Here is a 20398-nt window from a genome sequence, read left to right on the forward strand (position 1 = left end):
CCACAGACATTAACAGCGGTATTTTTCTAACAATACAGAACAACGCTCTCAATGTCCGAGAAACCAGCAGAAGGGAAGACCTGAGTCACACACATAAAAAGCACGGGAAGAAAATGCGGCACGGGACTCCTTTGCAGTCCACTGGTTAGAACTCTGCCCTTTCATTGCTAGGGCCAGGGTTCAATCCCTGGTCCGGGACCTAAGATTCTGAAAGCTGCACGCTGGGGTTAAAAAAAAAAAATCAGTGTCAATACTCCTGAGAGACAGGCTGACCAGAGACGTTACGTTTCTTCTTCACGTTTTTTTATATCTGCCATAATATGTTCTAAAGGTAAAGAGTCCTTGTGTAATCAGGAAGCACACCCAGTAGGTTAAAATTAAAATACACACGCAAAAGGAGGAATCTACCCTGTGTGAGTCAATGCTCAGGCAGAAGAGCCCCACCGTGACGGGCAGCAAGGCAGGGCGCCACGGAGGCCCAGAGCTGATGGAGCACCGTGCTGACCCAGGCCCTGCCCCACGCAGCACAGCCGGGGGGACCCTGGGGGGCTGCAGGGTGGAGCGAGACTCAGAAACGCGGCGCCGCTGGCCAGGCCTCCTGACCAAACATGGAGAGGACCACTGGTCAACACTCCCAGGCGCCAACATCGCCGAGCCTGAGCTTCTCAGCAGCGTGCCCCCGTCCTGTCCTCTGTCCCTGCAGGCTTCTTGGGGGGCAGGGTAAGGATCACGGAAGTGAGATGCACGTCGACTTTGGAGTTAGACCCAGAGTCACCTGGCGACGCACAGAGCCTCAGCCTCCTGTCTACGTGGCATCCCGTCGGGGCCAGGCACCGAAGCACAGTCCTAGCAGGCTCAGCACTTGCCCCGTGAGGGTAGGTGGGGGCAGCACGCCTCTGACCCACTGCCCCTCTGCTCACTGGCACCACCAGAGGAGGCGCCACGGCGCAGTGAACCCTGGACCCAGCCCTGCCCTCACTCCAGGCAGGGGACAAACCAGGTGATGGAGAGGTCGTGCAAGGGGCTGACCCTTCCTGCAAGCCTCTCCTCCCCTCCTCCTCTGAGAACGTACGCTGGCAAATGCCACTGGCAGGGTTTTCCTTTTTCGTGGAAAGACACACACGTTCTTTTGAAGGCTAGACTGGCGCTGTGCACGCTTTATGACCCAGGGATCTTTCTGCGGGTCTGGGAGCCGTCCTCTGGGATGGACACGTCGAGGGGGGTGGTACCCCGCCTTCCCGGCCACCCCTGTCCCTTGAGGTGGGCAGGAGCCTCACTGCCACGAGCTCCTTGTGCCACAAGGTGAAGCTACTGCCAGAGTGAGGAAACGCCCAAGCACGTTACCCAGAACTAGACGCCCTCCCAAGTCAGGACGCCTAGGCCGAGCGCCGCAGGGGCAAGTCAGCGTGAGAGTGGGCGGACATCAGGTGCGTAGGTCCCAGCAGAGCTGCGGTCACGGCGCTCATTACACGCTGGCCAATGGAACTGATTGCAAAGCACACAACTTCTGTCATCTGAAACCTTTGGGCATAGTCTCCTGGGGGAACAGAATTCCCTGAGAACTGAACACTAAGCTGGAGGTATTAGTGGTGTCTCTTGTTAAATCTGTTTTTGAATTGTCACTCTACGTCCTGCCCCCTTGGAGAACACGGGACGTAAGTCAGCATTTTCTAAAAGATTCAGAGCTGCCTTGATAGACAGCGGTGCCTGTGACGATTCTGGCAGGTTGGCAAAGCAGCTCCCTCAAACCTCAGCTTTCTCAGGAAGAAAAGAGCAAGGGGACAGATTCTTGCAGTGAAATCCTGTGAGCAGAGAACTCCCACCTGCAGCGCTGAGGGCACGGTGGGACATGGACACAGCTTCCTGCCATAAAACAGAAAAACGGGCAGACACGTGAAAGCACGGGCTCACACACTGCGCTGAGGGTCGGGGAGGCAGGCGCCAAGGCGAGCCCTGCGGCTGCCCGTGACTCCTGCCAGGAGACGCGCCCCGGGCCACAGAGCAGGTCACGCTGGTCTCACGAAGCTGCGGAGACAGGAGCGGGGAAAAGCGGACAGACAGCCCGGAGAAGGGGGTGCTCAGCCGGAAGAAGCTCCGCAAATCCGAGTCGCTGATGCACACGCTCAGACGGACCAGGATAGGGTCATACCCTGAGAAGTGGGGCAGAAATCAAGCAAGGAGCTGGGAGCTGAACGGTTCCCAGGCCCTCGGCGAGCTGGGAGGAGCCTGGGCTCCTTCCAGCCAGAGCGACAAGCCCACAAAGCTTCCGCAGAGAACCCGCAGGGCCTTGCCTCCGCAGGGGAGTGGAGTGTCCCTATGGCAAAAGCCGTTTCAGACCCGCCCTAACCAAGTTTAAAACCACCTCTGCGACAGATGCAGGGAGACCAGCTGAGACATGCAAAGCCTTCCGGACAAAAGCCTCCACAAACCAGGAAGGCGCGGGAGCGTCCTCAGCCTGATGAGAGCCCGCAGCTGGGGCTCCCTGCTGGTTCCAGGGTGAAGAATCCACCTCACGGTGCAGGCCTCGCGGCTGCTATCCCCAGAAAGGCAGCGGGACCCGTGGGCTCTACAGCCCCTGCTCTGCAACGAGAGAATGTTGCCGGTGTGCGCCGTGAGCCAGTTACACCGTGTACTTTTCCTTCATGGCGCCTGTCCGCATCTCACGTGCTTACTGGCAGTTTTTTGTTTAACGCTGGTTTGTCTCTTCACGGTAAGCCCCATGACTGCAAGACAGGGCGCCCCTCTAGGGCCTGGCCCTCCACAGGCACTCCAAGACCGTGCGGGAATGAGCGGCGGATGACGCCAGCGTCTTTTGCTTTCACCGTGGTGAACCCGCGGCCAGCCCGAATCCCAGCTTCCGGAAGAGCTCTGAACAGAGATGCTCAGAAGAGTGGCTTCAGCGGAGAGTCTCTCAGACTCAGTGAATACTGGCAAGCGAGCCCGGAGTCGCTCTGCCGCAAGCCTGTATTTACACGGCGGGCTTGGCAACTGAAAGCCGTGCTCTGGATGCTGGGGTCACAGGCACAAGAGGCCAAGCTTTCCTTCACGAGAGAAGCAGATAACAAGAATAGACACGTGAATAAGAAACCAGGAGAACAGGCGCACAGAAACATTTCAGCGACTGAACTCGATGATGGGAACAGCTGCTGGGGGAAGGGACTGAGGCACCGTCTCCAGCAAGTGCAGATGGCCAAGGCAGGCCCGAACCGCAGGCAGGAGTCAGAAATAGGACACTCCTGCCCTCTGGGGGCGCGGGCGGTGGTGCCGCACACGCTCCCGGGAGAACCCAGCGCCCCTCGAGGCAGCCACAAGCACTTCCTCCACGGATGCAGGCCCTCCCCGGCTCCCCAGGCAGACGTGGCCTCTGGGTTTGACCCCCGACCCAGCCTGCTCTCCTCTGTCTCCACGCTGCTCTTTCAGCAAATCCTGTTCCCACCACTGGTTCTCCGCCTCCGCCACCAGCCAGAGCGCACAGCACTTGCAAACCCCACGGCCGCCCCGTGGAAAGCCTCGGCTGAGGGCGACCTCCCGGCACGGCCTGCAGCGCTTTCGCTGTCTCAGGGCTCGTCCACTTTATCGCCTTCTATCACTTTCTTCACAGACCTACCTAGAGCCACGAGGAAAGAGTTTAGGGCCCACATTAGAAGTTATCTGCGCCTCCCTCTCCCCGCCCCCACCCCAGCAAAATACCAAACAGCCAAGTGTCTTCCCAGAGGACTTTATTCCAAAGCCACAGGGTCCACCACAGACTCCTCTCTGGACAGACACTGGCCAGCCCAGCTCGTCGGACTGCTGCAATCGCAAAGCTGGCTGAGATCAGGACGCCGCGCGCACCTGGGAGGCCCAGAGTGGACCCGGCCCGGAGTCAGGACTCAAGCAGCGGGGCTGCGGCGTGAAGAGAGCACAGAATCCAAGCTCCCGCAGCACAGAAAGCGAGAGCACTTCTGCCCTGTGGGCTGGCTGCTTACCTCACGACGTGACAGAGCCAACCACAGCCAAACGTTATCTTTGCCTCAAAAGGATAAGATACTCTTTTCTGCTTTCTGAGTTGGCAGGGAAACATATAACAAAATCCAACCCTGTGAAGCCACAGATAAACCAGTACAAGGTGTCTCACCGATGCTGTCACAATACGCAGAACCTTCTGGAAGCAGGTGGGCAATAAACATCAAGACTCAGCTGTGATGTAACACAAGGACGTAATTCAGGAGAAGACTCGGTACTAGCTGTATAAGCATGCTGTTTGACAAGGAAAATCCGGCAAGTCTAAACAGAGAAATGCCCAAGTGTGGTTCCTCAATGCAAAAAAGAGCATGTCCCACCATGAAAACAATAACTATAGGCTACTTCTGCAAAACAAACAGTATAGCTATACATGGTTAAAGACTAAAAATCGCTTTAGGAAATGACAGTGCTCCCGGCTTCATGGGCTGGGCTGGGCTGGGCTGGGCCTCTCACCAAATTCATATGTTGACGTCCTAACGCCCATCATATGTTGACGTCCTAACGCCCAAGTACCCAAGCATGAGGCTGCATTTGGACACAGGTCATGGAAGAGGTGATTAAGTGAAAATCAGGTGATCAGGGAGGGCCGGTCCTACCAACAGGACTGGCTTCTTTCTAAGCAGAGGGGATTAGGACACAGAGAACAGAGGGAGGCCACTGAAGACACAGGAGAAGACGGCGTCTAGACGCCAGAAAGAGCGGCTTCTGGAGAGGCCAGCCCGGCTGAGCCTCCAAGCTGTGAGGAAGGTCACTTCTGGCGTTTAAGCCATGGTAGGTGGCACTTAGTTATGGCAGCCCCAGCAAACTAATATAGTTAAATGCGGCTTGATTCCAGGTAAAGATTTTCTTCTTCTTCCAAGTACTTCCTAAAATGTTTCAGAGTACATCTAACAACACTGGCTATGGCGGCACGAATACCCCCTGCCAAAGCCCATTTTCATCTCTCACTCAGTGGTTCTCTTTTAACGTGGCTTCACACAGAAAAGGGAGCAGGAGGAGAGACTTTTAGCTTCGTGATGCTGAAGAAATGCCAATTTCAGGACTTTCCCTCCACAGCCTGGACCACCGTGAACTGCAGAGAGCCCACCGTCTCAGCTCCTGGCCACCACCCCCCACCCCCGCCTGGAGCACACCTGCCAGCAGGGAGGGTCTGGTCCGACCCCAGCGCTGCAGGCCGGGCCCTTTAGACGCCGGGGCAGCTAGCTGAACGCCCCGAGATTCTGGCACTCTGAGGAAGAGCCACAGGGGAGGACCTGAACCCAGCTCCCTGAGGGCGGGAAGAGGGGCAGGAGGGCACGGGAGGCCGTCTGCTGTGCAGGTCTGCTCGGAGCTCCCCTCGCCCCGGGCGCGGGGTCTGCTAGTTCAGCACAGGCCAGGCGAGAGGAGGCAGGAACGGGTCCCCAGATGTCCAGGGCAAAGAGACGCGTGGCACAGGGTACAGGGGGCGGGAGGCGGCGGCAGCTCAGCAACCTTCTCAAGACAGGCAGGAGCCCGGAACGCGGAGCAAAAAGATGGGCGGGCACGTGGAAACCAGAGATGGATGTGCTATAGACAGGACTTGCTCTCTTCTCCTCTCCTCTCCCTCCTCTCCCTCCCAGAGGCGGAGGGCTGCGGCCTGAGTGCGCCTCACAGGGGCCCTTGGAGGTGGGCTGCAACCTCAGGCTGGGACGGCACTCCTAGAAGCAGCCTAGCAGGAAAAGGCCGAAGCTCAGACAAGAATCTGAGAAGAGAGGCCGAGAGCCCTGGAGCCTGGTCACAAGACCCGGGACACAGGAGCACCCAGGGGACACAGAGCAAAGCTGACTTGCTGCTGGTCACCTGAGCAACCAAGTTAGGAGTTTCTCATTTGCCTGGCCTGACGATCAATACACGTTTTCTGGAAGAAAGAGCAAACTAAGGAATTACGTGCAAGCAAAACGCACTGTCTTGTGACAAGCCTGGCTTCACAGCCTGGGTGTGGGTGGGTGAACGGAGTGCGCCACCCCCTGCCCCCGCGGCATGCCGAGGGACAGAGACAGGGCACCTTGACGTCGTGTCCCTAACACGACCCAGGGCTGCAAAAAGCACGGCCGGCTGCCTGGGCGCCCGTGTCTGAGCCAAGGCGGCAAGCCCAGCTCAGAAAACAGCCTTCCTTGGGCTGAAGCTATCTGCACCAGGTCCCACTCAGGCCTCTGCCCTCTTCAGAAGAAAGGAGGAGAGAGAAGATAAAGAAACAGGAGGAGAGGGTTTCAACACTGACCTCTCCCCGTAAGTCTCCACTTTCTTACCCCAGGTGGGTACTCGGAAACTCCTCTACTCTTAAGAACCTCGAGAATCCTTCCCTCAGGAATGCGAAGGGCTTCTCGTCCGCCGTTTTAAGTAGGGGAGTGGAGCGAGCAAACACACCGTATAGGGCTGAAGAGGAACAGTGTACCGGGGTGTCACCAAGCCTCAGGCAGGTATAAGAGAACAGGAGAAATTCGCACGTATCCACTGGAATCAGCCACCAGACCTTCCTCCCTCAAAAGAAGTAGGAGAACAGCCGCACGCACTCAGGTGTCCTCACGGTTAAATGTCACACAGTGAAAAGGTCTCACCAAGGAAGAGGACAGCCGGAGTCTGGAGAAAGCCACGCAGGGGCTTCCACCTGGCCCTCCCTCGTCTGAGGGTGCACCCCAAGCACGCTCCCCTCACAGCAGCAAGCAATGCCGTAACACAGCAGCGAGGATCGTGCCAAGGTTTTTGCTGAAGGCTGGGCACTTAGGCACTGCCTGCCTAGAAACTGGCTGCTCGACAGAAACCACGCTGCTTATGTGGAGTCAGACCAGTGAAGCACCCTTATCAGCTAAGGGGCGGAGGGGCAGTTCAAGCGCAAAGTTCCCCACACCAGCCAAGGGCCAACTTCCTGAGCAGACCCTGCTGAAGACAGCAGCCCTGGGGGCTTGCTGTTAACTCTCTCCTGCAGTGGTCTGTAAATGAGACAGAGCCACTGAAGGCACAGTAAGAGATGGTTAGGGAGCCTGCCGACCGGAAAGCTGCGGTATTTAATTGTAACACAGTCTGTAACCGTGACAACAGCGAGTTCAGGGCAAGAGAAAGCTACTGACAAGGAGGCTGCAGCCACAGGAGGTCCCTATGACGGGCGGAGAAGGCTGAAGCAGGAGCGCCGAGCTCAAGGTGCACCCTTCAGCTACCGAGCGGGGAAGCGGGCTGCCCTTGCTGGAGCCCCAGGACACGCTCCTTCAAGACCATCCAATTCGCTGCACCCCCTTCTCCGAGTCCAGTGAGCAAACTTCTGACAGCAGTCTTGGCCCTCCTCCTAGGAAGAGAATGCGCTGACCAGCTGCAGACCTGACTTCATGAACCAGTGCTGTGGTCCACCAGTCAGGCTCACGGAATGACAGCAGGGAGTGTTCGTTAGGCACCCAGGTCTACACGAGTCATTCTGTGGATCCTCCCAACTCTCTCATCAAGTATTTTGTATTTTGCAGGAAAAAGCAGAGAAGTACGCTGCTGAGCTGCCCAGTCACTCTACTGGAGGTGAATGATACAGGATTAAAACCCAGGTGGTCTTATCTCTACAGCCCACATTCTCTCCATTCGATTACACTCCTTCTCTGACTGAGAAGCCAGGCTGGCAGCAGGTTCCGGAGACCCGCTCCCTCTGTGAGTCGGGGAAGCTACAGGACTCGAGAAGGCCCAGGTCACTCTGCCAAAGTGCCTGCAACAGCCTTTCAGCTTCACCTGTCCCCAGAGCCACAAAACCCCCCGCAACCGCTCTTCCACTGTTGGATAAGGGTCTCTCCACCCGCCAGGAAGCCGGGGGAGGGTCAGGTCATCCCCTTCATCCTCACACCCGGTGGCGAAGGAAAGCGGTCCTTCCCTGCGCACCTGCGTGGGCCAGGCCCCTTCTCCTCGAGCTCATCTAACGCTCAAGAACTTCGGGTCACAGAGGAGGACAGCAGGGGCTCTGAGTGCTGAGGTCACCTGACCGAGACAGCCCACGGTGACGGCGCAAGGACCTTCCCTTCGAAAGGCCGCGTCTCCGCCACCGTCGCAGGCACCCTCGGGGCGTCGTTTCACGGCTCTCCCAAGACCAGGAACCCCGGGCTGAGCTCTGCCCAACGCCCTCTCCTCGGCCGCTCTAACGCCTCCGCCGGCCTCACAGACAAGCGCCGCGCAGCGGGTCCGCGTCTCAGCGACGCTGCTCCGCCGCCCTCCGCCGCCGAGGGCGACGCGCCGAGAAGCGCCGCGGCCCCGCGGGCGGCATCGCCCCAAGGTCACGGAGCCCCGCGGCGAGGCCGCCCGCCGGGCGCACCGGGCAGCCCCGCGCCTCAGCCCGCCCGCGCCTGCGGGCCCCGCCCGCGCCCGCCACACGGGCCTCGGACTCCCCCGGGCCCGCAGCCGGCGCCCCGGCCCTCGGCCCCTCGCTCACGCGCCCGCGGCGTCTCCGGCCGCCGGGCGCCCTCGGCCTCGCGCGGACCTCCGCCCCGCCTCGCGCGCCGCGGGCCCCTCCTCCTGTCAGCCCGCGCCCGCGGCCCAGCTACCTTCTCCAGAGACGCCGGTCTCTGCACAGCCAGGGAGCGGGCCAGCGACAAGACGGTGTTGAAGTAGAAGCCCCGCGAGGCGCCGCCGCCGCCGCCGCCGCCGCCCGAGCCGCCGCCGCCGCCGCCCCCGCGCGCCGCGGCCGCCGCCATCATCGCGAAGCGGCGCCGCCCGCCGGCTTCCCCGCACTCGGCCCGCGAGCGCCGGGGCGCACGGCGCAGGCGCGGCCGCATCCGGCTGCCCTGCCACGTGACCTGGCGGCGGCCGACGCCGGCGGGGCGGGGCCTCGGGCGGGCCCACCGCCGCGGGGGGCGCAGGCGCGGCGCGGCCGGCTGCTGCGCGGCGCGCCGTGGGCGTGGGCCCCCGCGCGGGGCACGATGGTCGGCGCCGGGGGCGGGGCCTGCGCCGCCGGGGCGGAAGCAGCTCGCGCGGGGCCTCGGGCGGGCTGACGGCGCTCCTTCGGGCCTCCGGCGCGGCGGCTGCGGCCTCGTCCCCGCGACGCGAGCGCTCGCCTCGCCTCGCCCGCACCAGACTCCTCCCGCCCGTCCCGGGCCGAGCGCCGGCGCCATGTCAGCCTACGCCCGGAGCTGCAACCCTTTCGACGAGGACGCGGAGGGCGAGGACGCCCGGCCGGCGCCGTGGTCGAACAGCCGCGACCTCGCGGACGGGCCCGGCGCGCCCGCCGACCGGCAGCAGGCCCTGCGGCAGGAGGTGCTGCGCCGCGCGGAGGCCACGGCAGCCAGCACCGGCAGGTCGCTGTCGCTCCTGTACGAGTCCGAGAGGGTCGGGGTCGCCTCCGCCGAGGTGAGTGCGCGGCCGCCGGGACGCCGGGCCGGGGCGGGGCGGGGCTCGCCCGATCGGCCGGGCCGGGTCGCGCGCTCTTGGTGACTGCACGGTCGGCAACAGTCTGCCAGCGACGGTAAGAGGCGCCGTCTTCACGCCCGAAGGGGCGGTTTGCTCCCGGCGGTCTCCGGAGTCTAGTCCGCCGGAGTGTTGCTGTTTGTTTCTACTTGTCGTCGAGAGGCATGCCCACGCTCTCCGGTTCAGGTAAGTAGAGGTTCTGGACAGCAGAGCCCGGGCTAGGGACGTGGAGGGTCTGTTCCTTTTACACGTTGCCTGGGCAGAAGCCGGGGCCCCGGGGCTTCAGCCCTTCCTCCTGTGCCTATGGCGTCAAGCGTCCGAGGAGATGGGTCTTTGGGTTCTTTCTGGCACTGAGCGCTTCTCCAGCTCTCCGAAAGGGGAGCAGAGGGGCCTTGTCTGCCTGGACGCTGCTGAGTGCCGGAGAGTCCCAGTCGGGTCGAGTCTCCAGGCCCTTGGTTTCCTTCTCCGTCCCAGCCAAGATGTCCTAGCCGTACGGGTGCGGTCTGTGACTCTCTGCCGCACCAGCTCACCTGTCCTCCTCCGCATCCATAGGTGGTTTCAGAGGTGTTAGGACCTTGGGTGAGAGCTGTTGTTCCTTAGCCACCACAGTTCTCGCCCCAGCCCAGTAATGAAACACTGAGATTGGGCTTTATTCTTAAATGTTCTTAAGAATGTAGTAGTAAGAAAGTTATTAGTATGTCAGCTAAAAATAATTAGCCTTAAGCATTTGTAGCTCATTGTCTTCCTCACCACGTGTCTTCATAATTTTCTCTTCTGGCACACTTCCCTCAGAGCCGGTCACTTGCAGTTTCTGAGGATTTTGAGGTCCATCCCGGCATTCTCCTGCTGCTACTTCCTGTCACCATATCCTTCATTGGCCCATCCTGCCTGTCTTTAGCCTCTCTAAAGGAGTTTACCTAGTGTCTGCTGGATTCCTGTGTTGTATCTGGGAGGATTCCTTGGGGTCTTAGGGCCCCGGTGGAGGGTCACTTGGCTAAAGGGCCCAGGCCCAAGGATGTCAGCAGAGAACTGTTTGAACAGGCGTCTGTGACGACTGAGAACAGGAGGAGTAGGAGACCAGAGGGACAGGAAGAAGAACGGCGGAGCAGAGGAGGCCTTGGAGCCTGGCTTCCACGGCTAAGGTGTAGATAGGAGGAGGAGGGACGTTGCCCAGGAAGAGAGGAGGCAAGCTGCCCGCCGGCCGGCCCTGCAGCCCAGGACTCCTGGGCAGGGAAGGGCTCCCCAGGGAGCCTCCAGGAAAGGCCTGGAGGAGGAGCCTGGGACCTGGCGCAGTCAGAGGGAAGGTCAGGAGCAACACAGGGACTGTGGGGACAAGCCCCATGCTGCCCCCCAGGGTCCTTCTCTCCAACGATGGACCGTGAGAACAGCAACAGAACGGCTCCTCAGGCCGTGAGGCCTGACCTGGCCAAGCCAGGCGCTGTCCGAGAGGCGCGGCATGACGGGGCCCGGGCAGGTGGCAGTCTCTGTCGCCGTGTCATCACACGCTGACCCTGCCCAGGGCTGAATCAGTCCTCAGGCATCTGCTCTCGGAAGCAAGAACGGTCAGCACCCCCACGCCACCCCACCCCACCCTCTCCAAGTTTTCTAAATCTCTCTCATCACTCTTTTATTTCCCTGGGGGATGGGGTGAGCTCTGTCCCAGCAGATCGAAGTCACCTGATCCACCAACCTCCCGACTCAGATGGGAACCCACCACGTACTTAGCACCGAGACATGTCACAACAGGACTCAATTTTTAAAGGGCTGAGACTTGACTTTTTTAGGTCGGGAAGGTCATAATTCAGGCCCAGTGTGGCAGCAGCGGGAAAGTCACTCAGGTCACCCCTTCCAAGGGAGAGCTGCCCTTCTCGTGAGAAACCTACAGGGGTCACCTCTCAGGGAGGGGGGTCACCTCTCAGGGAGGCGATAGCCCCAGGTCCTGACCCTGGAGGACCGAGGCAAGGTGGGCCAGCCCGAGGAGCACGGTCCAAAACCACAGACCTGTGGGCCACCCGACTCTCTCCTTCATAGGCACGATTTGTTTCTTCTCTTTTCCTGAGTTTTAATTTCTGTGATGATCGAGTCACAGCCTTCAAAGCAGAGGACACGCAGAAGGCTGCAAAGCCTCCTCACACCCCACCTCCCCTGCCCCCAGCCACGCCTGTCCCTTCTGTGTCCCTGTGGAGGGAGTCTGTGTGTGGAGATACACTTATCATCATCTTTCTCTTTTTTTTTAATGTTAACTCGAGCAGAAGTATTCTGTATGTTCTAGGCGGCACGTTGCTTAGCAGGGCAGAGGGCATCTCCCTAGCGCCGTGGGCCGTGCTGCTGTTCCCAGCCTGCCCCGTGCGAGTGGCTGTAGGAGCTCAGTTCCCCAGCAGGGATCAAACCCAGGCCCGGCAGTGGAATCCAGCACAGGGTCCTCACCACTGAATCGCAGGGAATTCCCGAAGGCTCTGCGCGCTGGGCTGCGCGGTGCTCCCTCTAGTGGGCGGCCTCTGTCTCTGCAGCCAGTCCCTGGACGCCGGGCCTTTGCCTGTTTGTGTCCCACGTGGACGCAGTCTTCCTGAGCCTGTTCACCACCCTGGCCAGGGCGACTGCCTGCCCCGTTCTGGCCACTGACGTTTCGTGGGGCCCAGGCTCTCAGTTCAGGGAGTCCGTCAGCAGGCTTTGGACCAGGGCCTGAGTGGCCAGCATGGCAGCTGGGCGACCGAGGGCGTCCCGGCCCGGCCCACACACCTGCGCACGGCCTCCTGTGCGCCCCTTCCCCGGCGGCGTCTCTTCACACCCCACAGTCACCAAAACTCCACTGGGCGTTCGACTCAGCGAGCTGGGCCCAGGAGGACACCTCTCCAGTCTAGGAACAGAGGCCGTCTCGGCCGTCTGTCCTGGGGGCTCCGTGACTTAGAGGATCCCTCGTCCTCTGGCCAGACGCTCCCACTCTCCAGGTGAGGGCGACCCTAACCAGAGGCTCCCCTCCATGGCAGCCTGGGCTGGTTCTGATGCGGCCAGAGTTTTTCGCACAGGCCTGTCCTGAAGCAGAAGCTGATGGAGAGTGGCAGACGGCTGCTCAGCTGGGTGATTCCCCTTGGCTTCTGACTGTGGAGGAGGAGCTGTGTCTTGCTCAGACTCTGCTCCCACACTCGGCCAGCACACTGGCCTGCATGTAACGGTACTTCCCAGACAGCTGGCGGGTGCGCAGGCCACCCGGCCGGGGGAGGAGGGGTGCAGGGAAAAGGATGACCTGAGCCGTGTGGCTCTGGAGGAAGTAGCTTTCTCCTGAATTGATTACTTTGGTGATTTTCTTTTAATACGCTATTGATGGTCAAGTTGAAAAGTTGTAGGATTTGGGAGGGACTTCCCTGGCAGTCCTATGGTTAAGACTCTTCACTTCCACTGCAGGGGGCATGGGCTTGATCCCTGGTGAGGGAGCTAAGATCCCGTGTGCAGCATGGCACGGCTGAAGGAGAAGTCCCAGGGTGAAGCTTACTGGCCTCTAGCCGTGAGAAGGCCCTTGTGTGGCCAGGCCGTCGAAGCTTGCTGGCCCCTAGCCGTGAGGAGGTCCCTGTGTGGCCAGGCCGTCGAAGCTTGCTGGCCCCCTAGCCGTGAGGAGGCCCCTGTGTGTCCAGGCTGTCGTCGTCCTGGCAGGTCGTAACCACACGCCAGTGCCGTGGCGGCGGGCTGCATCTGCTCCTCCCTGGAATGTCCGCTCTTGGCCACCACGGCGTCCAGGGGGACCTTGCTTTGCTGGGCAGGTGAAGCACTGGGGAAGCCGAAGGGCTGTCTGCTCTCCAGAGGCCATGTTTGGGGTCCTGAAAAGCACCCTCAGGTTTAACATTCCCCTAGAAGGACTCACAGAATCTTCTGAGCTGTTATCCTCGCCACTGTGGTTTGTTACAGCGGAAGGGTGCAGGTCAGCATCACGCAGGGGAGAGGCTGGTGGGCAGAGTCCAGGAGAGCCAGCACAGGCTCCCCTGGTGCTCTCCCCGAGGAGCTGTGCGCAGCCAGCACTTCCCGGGGCGACACGCGTCCTCCCCGTGGCTCGGCTGCCCACCTAGCCTCTCCAGAGGTTGCGGCGTGTGGCTCAAGGCCCCACTGTAACCACGTTGCCTGCACAAACGGTCAGGCTGGCCTGAGGACTCAGGGAGGTCAAGTCACTCTTCAGGGTTGTCCAGGGCACAGGGCCAGACAAGGCCTTCCTGGGGAACACGCGGTGTAGACAGCCAGGCCTGCTGAGCTAGCCACCCGCTGCCCCCCCAGCACCCTGCACACAGCAGGGGGAAGCAGCCTGCTGCCTTTGCCCTGGTGGTTCTCGGCCACCTGACCCCTGCTTCTGCCGGGACAGAGCCCCAAGTCTGTGTGTGTTCCCCGGTATGCTGGCTGAGGGTTTAGGGAGGGCCTGCCTCTACAGGTGATGGGGGTTACAGGGGGTGCGACGCCAGGCCATCTCGTCCTCCCCAGGAGCTCGTGCGCCAGCGAGGGGCCTTGGAGCGCACGGAGAAGATGGTGGACAAGATGGAGCAGGACCTGAAGACCAGCCAGAAGCACATCAGCTCCATCAAGAGTGTGTTCGGGGGGCTCGTCAATTACTTCAGGTCCAAACCCGCTGAGACCCCGCCTGCGCAGAACGGCACGCTCACCCCCCAGCCCAGTGGCAGGTGAGCAGGTGCCCGGCCGGCCGGTGAGCAGCAGCAGAAGGGGGTCTGGTGTGGGTGGACGGGCGTTCAGACCACCTCTCATGCCTTAAAGGGCCCCGGGGACCCTGGAAGTCACTCACGGGAGGCGTTTGTCCTGAGACACCTTGAAGCAAGTGCTCTGCGCTACTCCTGAGAGAGTGGACGCAGCCGCCGTCCAGTCTGCCTCCTGTGCGTGAATTGGGTCCCTGTAAACTCCTGCTCCCAGCAGTTGAAAGAGAACGGTCACTCGAACCAGTGCCAAAGTGACTTGCTTCCCAGAATTGTTGCTTTAAAAAGCCTTCACGTCACGTTTTCCCATGCCTGACCCAAGCTGCCCATTGATTATCACCTTAAAGTCACAGATTATCTGCTTCAGGTGTTGGCCAGAGACGTGATAAAATCGCGTGTGCAGGGTGGGCAGGCGTGTAAATGTCAGGTGCTAAAACATAAAAGACCGCGTCTCTGCTGGAACAAGCGCTCTGGAAGACGTGATAAAATCGCGTGTGCAGAGTGGGCAGGCGTGTAAATGTCAGGTGCTAAAACATAAAAGACCGCGTCTCTGCTGGAACGAGCGCTGCTGCTCCTGCGCCAGATGGCTAGCTCTTCCATCATCGAGCAGCTTCGCCGCGGCACAGAAAACCGACACCCTGCCCCTGCAGCAAAGCATTCAGGCTGCTCCGCTTATCCCGCGCTTTCATAGTTCCCGTCAGGACATCCAGGCTGCCTGGCGGCTCAGTGGCCAGTAGTCTGCCTGCAAGTGCAGGTGATGCCAGAGACGCGGGTTCAGTCCCTGCGTCTGGAAGATCCCCTGGAGGAGGAAATGGCAGCCCGCTCCCGCGTCCTTGCCTGGAGAATCCCACGGACAGAGGAGCCTGGCGGGCTGCAGTCCACAGGGTCGCAAGGGGTCGGACACGACCAAGCGACCAGACACCAGCAGTCAGGCCGCTCGTTGGCGGCTTGGTCAGAGGAGGCATTTGCCGTTCTCCCACGGGCGCTGCTGGGAAGACTGCCTGCACCATCACAGGTGGCTCTCCTTCCCTCTGAAAGTGTTCTTTTTCTCTTATTCACAGGTTGAAGGAGGCCATCAGCTCCAGTAAAGAGCAGGAGGCAGGGTACCAGGCCAGCCACCCGAACCTCCGGAAGCTCCGGGACTCAGGTTTTCGGGGACATCGTGGGCTGGGTGGGGCCGCAGGGCCAAGCGGTTCTCTCGGGGAGCTGGGACTGGGCATTACTGCGGGGTTCGGCCCCTCCCCCCATGGAGGGGGGATAAGGGAGTGGGAGCCTGTCCTGAGTAGCTCCCAGCTTTTCTGGCAGGGAAGCGCCTTTGCTGAGTAGGCTGTGACCCCCAGGATGCCCTCGGCCTCATCTACAGGCCCCTGGAATATTCTGGGCCATGTGGCCAAAGGGACAGTGTGGTTGCCAAGTGGCTGGCCTCGTGGGCGGAGTTGTCCCAGTTTTCCGACCGGACCCAGTGAAATCATAGAGGTTCTCTGCTCGTGGGAAGGGGGCAGAGGAGAGAGTGGTGGCCCTCAGACTGGCTTCCCAGGGCTGGATGGGGCCAGGAGTTGCCTCCCCTCGAGAGCCTGCAGGAGCCCTGCCCCACCAACACCTGGGTCTGAGCCCAGGAGGCCCAGCTTTGACATCCACCATCCAGAACCGAGGGTGGCTTGTGGGAGTCTCTCGGGGTGGCTAATGCAGCCCATGAGGCCCAGCCACTGGACAAGGAGTACAGGAGGGAAGGTGAATGACGGGCCCAGAAACGTCCCTTGTCTCGAGAGGAACAGGCCTCCTGGGGGCTTCTGTGCACCCCAGAGAGCCAGGCACGTCAGACGTAAGCAACCTGCAGGGTCTGGCAGAGAAGGGACCAGAGGGCGTCTAGGAGGTGAGAGCCTTGGAGGACGGGGTGAATGCTGTGCCCCTGAGCAAAGAGAGACCCCGAGTCTAGCGAGAGCTGGTCCCAGGAGACGGGACTTGAGGGCCCGGGCTTCTCTGCGTGCGCTCGGAAACGGGTTTAGAGGAGGCTTCCTGGGGGCAGACTCGTGCGCTCGGAAACGGGGTTAGAGGGGGCCTCCTGGGGCAGGCGCGTGTTGTCCGCGTTTCTTCTGTAGCTTGCACGGGTTTGCACAGCGACCACTCCATTGCACATCGCTACCTGCACGAAGCTCTTTGCTGAGCTCGAGGGCCAGGGTCTGGCCAGACCACCCTTACCTGGGGGTCTGTGATCTCGGAAGGGCTGCCCCAAGGAAGCATCGCCTTCCCCCACCTTCCGCATCCCCACCTGTCTCTCTCAGTGGCCTCAGACCTGAACACCTTAGGCCTTCCACCGATTGTCCAGGCTAAGATGAGTTTTATGAGGTGACTCTTCAGGGGCTGTCTATTAACCGTCCTCCCGTGCCTCTTTGTCAACCCAGACTCCGTCCCTGGAGGGGCCAGTTCAGCTGTGAGCTCCGAGGCCTACCCGCAGAACCCGCACCTTCGCGCCTGTCACCAGAGGATCGACAGCAACCTCGGTGAGCCCAGAGCGCCGCTGCCTCCACGCCCACCTGCACCGGGCCCCGGGGCCTGCCCCCCACCCACCCCATGCCTGCACGGCTCCCAGCCCCTCACCCCCACTAGGCTCTGCCCGCCTGCCTCCGTCCCCACCTCTCATCTGGGCGGTGACAGCGGCAGGGGCGGGGTCTGGGGGCACACTGTGCGCCCTGGTCTCTGCCAGCCCCCCTCCACCCGGCCCCACGCCAGCCTCCTTCGGTTGCCCCGTTGTCTTTAGCTCAGTGACAAGCCTCCTGGAGCACCCCGCTTCTGCTACCCTCACTCTTACCTGGTGAAAGAGCAGAGAGCCGCTCTGGGCGCGCCCCCCACTCCCTGTGTGCATGCAAACTCTCGTACTGCCGTAGGCACACAGATACACACACCTGCACATGTATCTGCAGGCACACGTGTGCACACACTCACACACACACACACAGCCACAAAACCCGAAGGAGGAGCTTTGCCTTCACCCGGACAGTCAGTCGGGCCAGGACTCCGCTCCCCGAGTCTGGGGACCCCAGGCCCTTGCCGGCCCCTCCCTGCTCACGGCCAGTGCTCTCTGCCACAATGCTGACGAAGCCTTCGTGTACTCGAGGCCGACTGTGACCTTACGGACACCTTTCCCCTTAAAGGCAAATTGAGATTGGTTTTCACCACTTTTTATGACAGGAAGCATCTATTACAGAGAGGAGTGAAGTGTGGGGTATGTCTCAGGTGTGCTTCCAGGCGGCAGATCTCCTGTCTGCAGCTCAGCATCTGTGCTTGACGCAGCGTCAGGTTAAAGGCAGCTGGAAGCTGTGTGGCCCTGTGTGAATTTCTAGAAGAAACACCATGTCCATGTACGGACAGTGGGTCTCCCGGTGGGGGTCGGGAGGAGGGGCTTTTCCATCGGCCACTTACTGCTTCTTCACTCACCGCTGTGTGTCCTGGAGCCAGAACTGTTGCCCTGGCACCTGGCCATCTCCCAGGAGGACGGGCCGGCGACCACAGGGGGCATCTGGGGTGCAGGTCCCGACGCCCTGACTTGGCTCAGGACACGCATACCCTCCTGTCCTGCAGATGAGCTGTCCGTGGGCCTGGGCCGGCTGAAGGACATCGCGCTGGGGATACAGACAGAGATTGACGAGCAGGACGACATCCTCGACCGCCTCACAACCAAGGTGGACAAGCTAGACGCCAGCATCACCAGCACCGAGAGGAAGGTGCGGCAGCTCTGAGGCGGAGGCGGACTCCGGCCCACCTCGGCGAAGAGGCTTCAAAGGGCTTCTTTTAAACTCTGAGAACCTTCACTTACTACTTCAAAATGTGGTTTAACATGTGTTTCCAGATGTAACAGAGTGGGTCTCGCGAGATTTTGTTTAGAGGACGCGGGCCCCCCTCCCCTCAGGACCCTGACCGGACAGCTGTGGGCCGGGCGGCAGTCAGGCCGGCCAGCGTCTCCATGTGCCGTGTGGCCCCCAGGCCGCCCGCAGCAGAGCGCCGAGGGCCGCGAAACCCCAGTTTGCAGCGCTCCCCCCGCCATGAGCCCATCGTGATCCTCTGAGCCCCAGGAGAGGCCAGCAGCAGGTTCTGAGTGGAGGGGGTGGGCGTCCTCGCTGTTGCGTGGACAGACACCACCTCCTCCCCTCCCGGCCCCTGAACTCAGCAGGCATTTGATTGCAGGAGGAGAAGGGGCTTCAGACCTGTCCTGCTCACTGTGACGCCTGGAAACACCCTGGGAGCAGGCGAGCCTGGGCTCAGGAACAGGTGCGACCCTGGCCCCAGGCTGCGTGGCCGGCCGGGTCCCGGAGCGCACACGGGCGTGCCTCACAGAGGTGCTCTGCCGAGCTCCGCCCTCGGGTCACCCGGACCGGGCCCCCACGCAGCAGCGCTCACTCGGTGCCGGGGGTCCCCGGCCCGTCCAGGGTGCCCACCCTCTCCCCGCGCTGCCGGCCACACGCCTTGACTCATCTCTTGGCTGTCTGCCCCCCAGTTTTAGGACTGGAATCTGCCCGTGGCAGACCATGCCTGGAAGCATTTGGCTTTTTAAAAGCCCAGAGGTTATTCTAACCACCCTAGCGTGTTCTCGCTTCTCATTTTATTAAAGAAGAATCATTTAAAAGCACTAATTAAAATTGATTTCTGAACTTAAATGATTTTCTGTTGGTACCTACAACAAAATAATTGAAGGCAGAAGGTCTCTTTAAACACAGGTTGCTTAACATGCTTTGAAGACAGTGAAAGGGACTGATTTTGATGAGACAGTACAGGTCAGAAGCTTTAAAATCACCATGCTGTTCACCGTGAGACCTGGCCTGACACGGCGACCTCACCGCTCAGGCTCAGTTGCAGGCAAAGCCCCTTAAAGCACAGGACAGACCTGGAGGTCTGCAGTGAGGCCTCAGCACTGATGGCAGCAGTTCCGACACAAAACTCCCACCCCTGACACTCGACCTTCCGGAAAACACCACTTCTGCAGGGACCACCTCTGCGGGCAGACACAGCTTTATGTCACGCTGCAGCCGCCTCGTGAGGCTGACCCGTGTCACTGTATCCCTGGGAACGTCCAGGGCGCGGTGGAAGGTGACCCGATCCACATCCGCCCTCCAGATGTCGTGCTCATTCTCCTGGTAGCTGGAAAAGGAAAAATGTTAAACGTCCGCTCAGCCTGCACTGAACCCGTTCAGGGCTCGGAAGCGTGACTGCAGCACCCGGTGGCAGCCCTGGGTTTTCCTCCCTGACGCCTTCCCCCACCAGGATTGGGGCAACCTCCCGCTCATCGCTCTCAGGTGTGGGCCCTTGGAGGTGAGTCAGCGCACCTTGACCCAAGCTTCTGCGATGGGTCAGTAAACACGCAAAGGCCACTGCCGAACACTTAGCCTGCCTCGCATCACGGGGTTCGTGACTGCACTGACTCAAAGCAACGTAGCACCTGACTGTGTGAGGCTGCTCTCCTCCCAGCCCTGGCCTCTTACCCCAAGCTGTGGAGGGAAGGTTGGCCTCACTCTTCTGGAAGTGTCCGCCCCCACACACACACACAGGGTCCATGTGTTTGGTTCTGCTCGTGTTCGAGTTGCTTGTTCTAAGGCCTGAGCCTCGCGCTGGGCGGGCAGCTACTCCCACGCCCACCAAGGGCCAGCCGGCAGAGCCGCTCACACTCCTGGAGGGCAAAGGAGGACCTGAGGGGTCTCCGGAATCCATAGGTGTCGGGACACGCAGTGACTGAGAAGTCACGTCTGCCCTCTGGACGCACGTGTCAGGAGACCCAGGGCTGCTGGGCCAGGGCCGGGGCCGTGGCCTTGCCACGAGGGGTCCGAAAGACAGACCTGGATTTCCACGGTCCATTTGGAAACACACCGTGCCTTCCGAAGAGCAGCTTTCCTGACTCAAGGCTGGCTCCACGTCACACGCGCTCCAGACTTAGAGGCAAGAGTCCCTCCCAGGGCGGCGTTCTGATCCTGGGTGGGCTGTAGTGGCCTCTGGGCGTCTCTTCTGCGTCCTGTGGCCCAGGAGACCCGCACTTAGCGTGGACAGCAAGAGGGGAAGCCTGCCTTCATCTCACCACCTCTAAGTTCTCTTTGTGAATAACGTGATTCTAAGCGTACACTACACCAGTTTAGTAGAAATCTTACAGTTTGCCTCCGGGAGCCTTTGCAGAATTGTTGACGTTACCGGTGCTTAACGCATTTCCCGCTCTGAGGAGTGAAATGTCTCGAGCACAAATGACGAGCGAGCCATTCAAAGCACACCCGAGTGGGACTCCTGCTCAGAGTCAGTGGCAGAGCAGCTCCCGTGCTTCATGCCTTCAACGCAACGAACGACCA

The 20398-nt window shown here is 60.7% G+C and overlaps 2 protein-coding genes across 2 annotated transcripts in view; one reads left to right on the top strand and one right to left on the bottom strand.

Annotated features, from left to right (window-relative positions):
- PI4KA (phosphatidylinositol 4-kinase alpha) overlaps window positions 1-8684 on the bottom strand; it is a 57741-nt gene extending 49057 nt beyond the window's left edge. The window contains exon 1 of the mRNA XM_052654954.1: window positions 8532-8684. Within this exon, the coding sequence (XP_052510914.1) occupies window positions 8532-8684 (153 nt within the window). The remainder of the gene's footprint in view (window positions 1-8531) is intronic.
- A 306-nt stretch (window positions 8685-8990) lies between these two features.
- Window positions 8991-20398, top strand: SNAP29 (synaptosome associated protein 29). The gene is made up of 5 exons (XM_052654996.1): window positions 8991-9333; window positions 13852-14048; window positions 15137-15222; window positions 16478-16576; window positions 17655-20398. The coding sequence occupies exons 1-5, from the start codon at window positions 9097-9099 to the stop codon at window positions 17810-17812; spliced, it is 777 nt and encodes a 258-aa protein (XP_052510956.1). The 5' UTR covers window positions 8991-9096; the 3' UTR covers window positions 17813-20398.

This window comes from Budorcas taxicolor, chromosome 17 (genome assembly GCF_023091745.1).
Source record: "Budorcas taxicolor isolate Tak-1 chromosome 17, Takin1.1, whole genome shotgun sequence".
NCBI lineage: Eukaryota > Metazoa > Chordata > Mammalia > Artiodactyla > Bovidae > Budorcas > Budorcas taxicolor.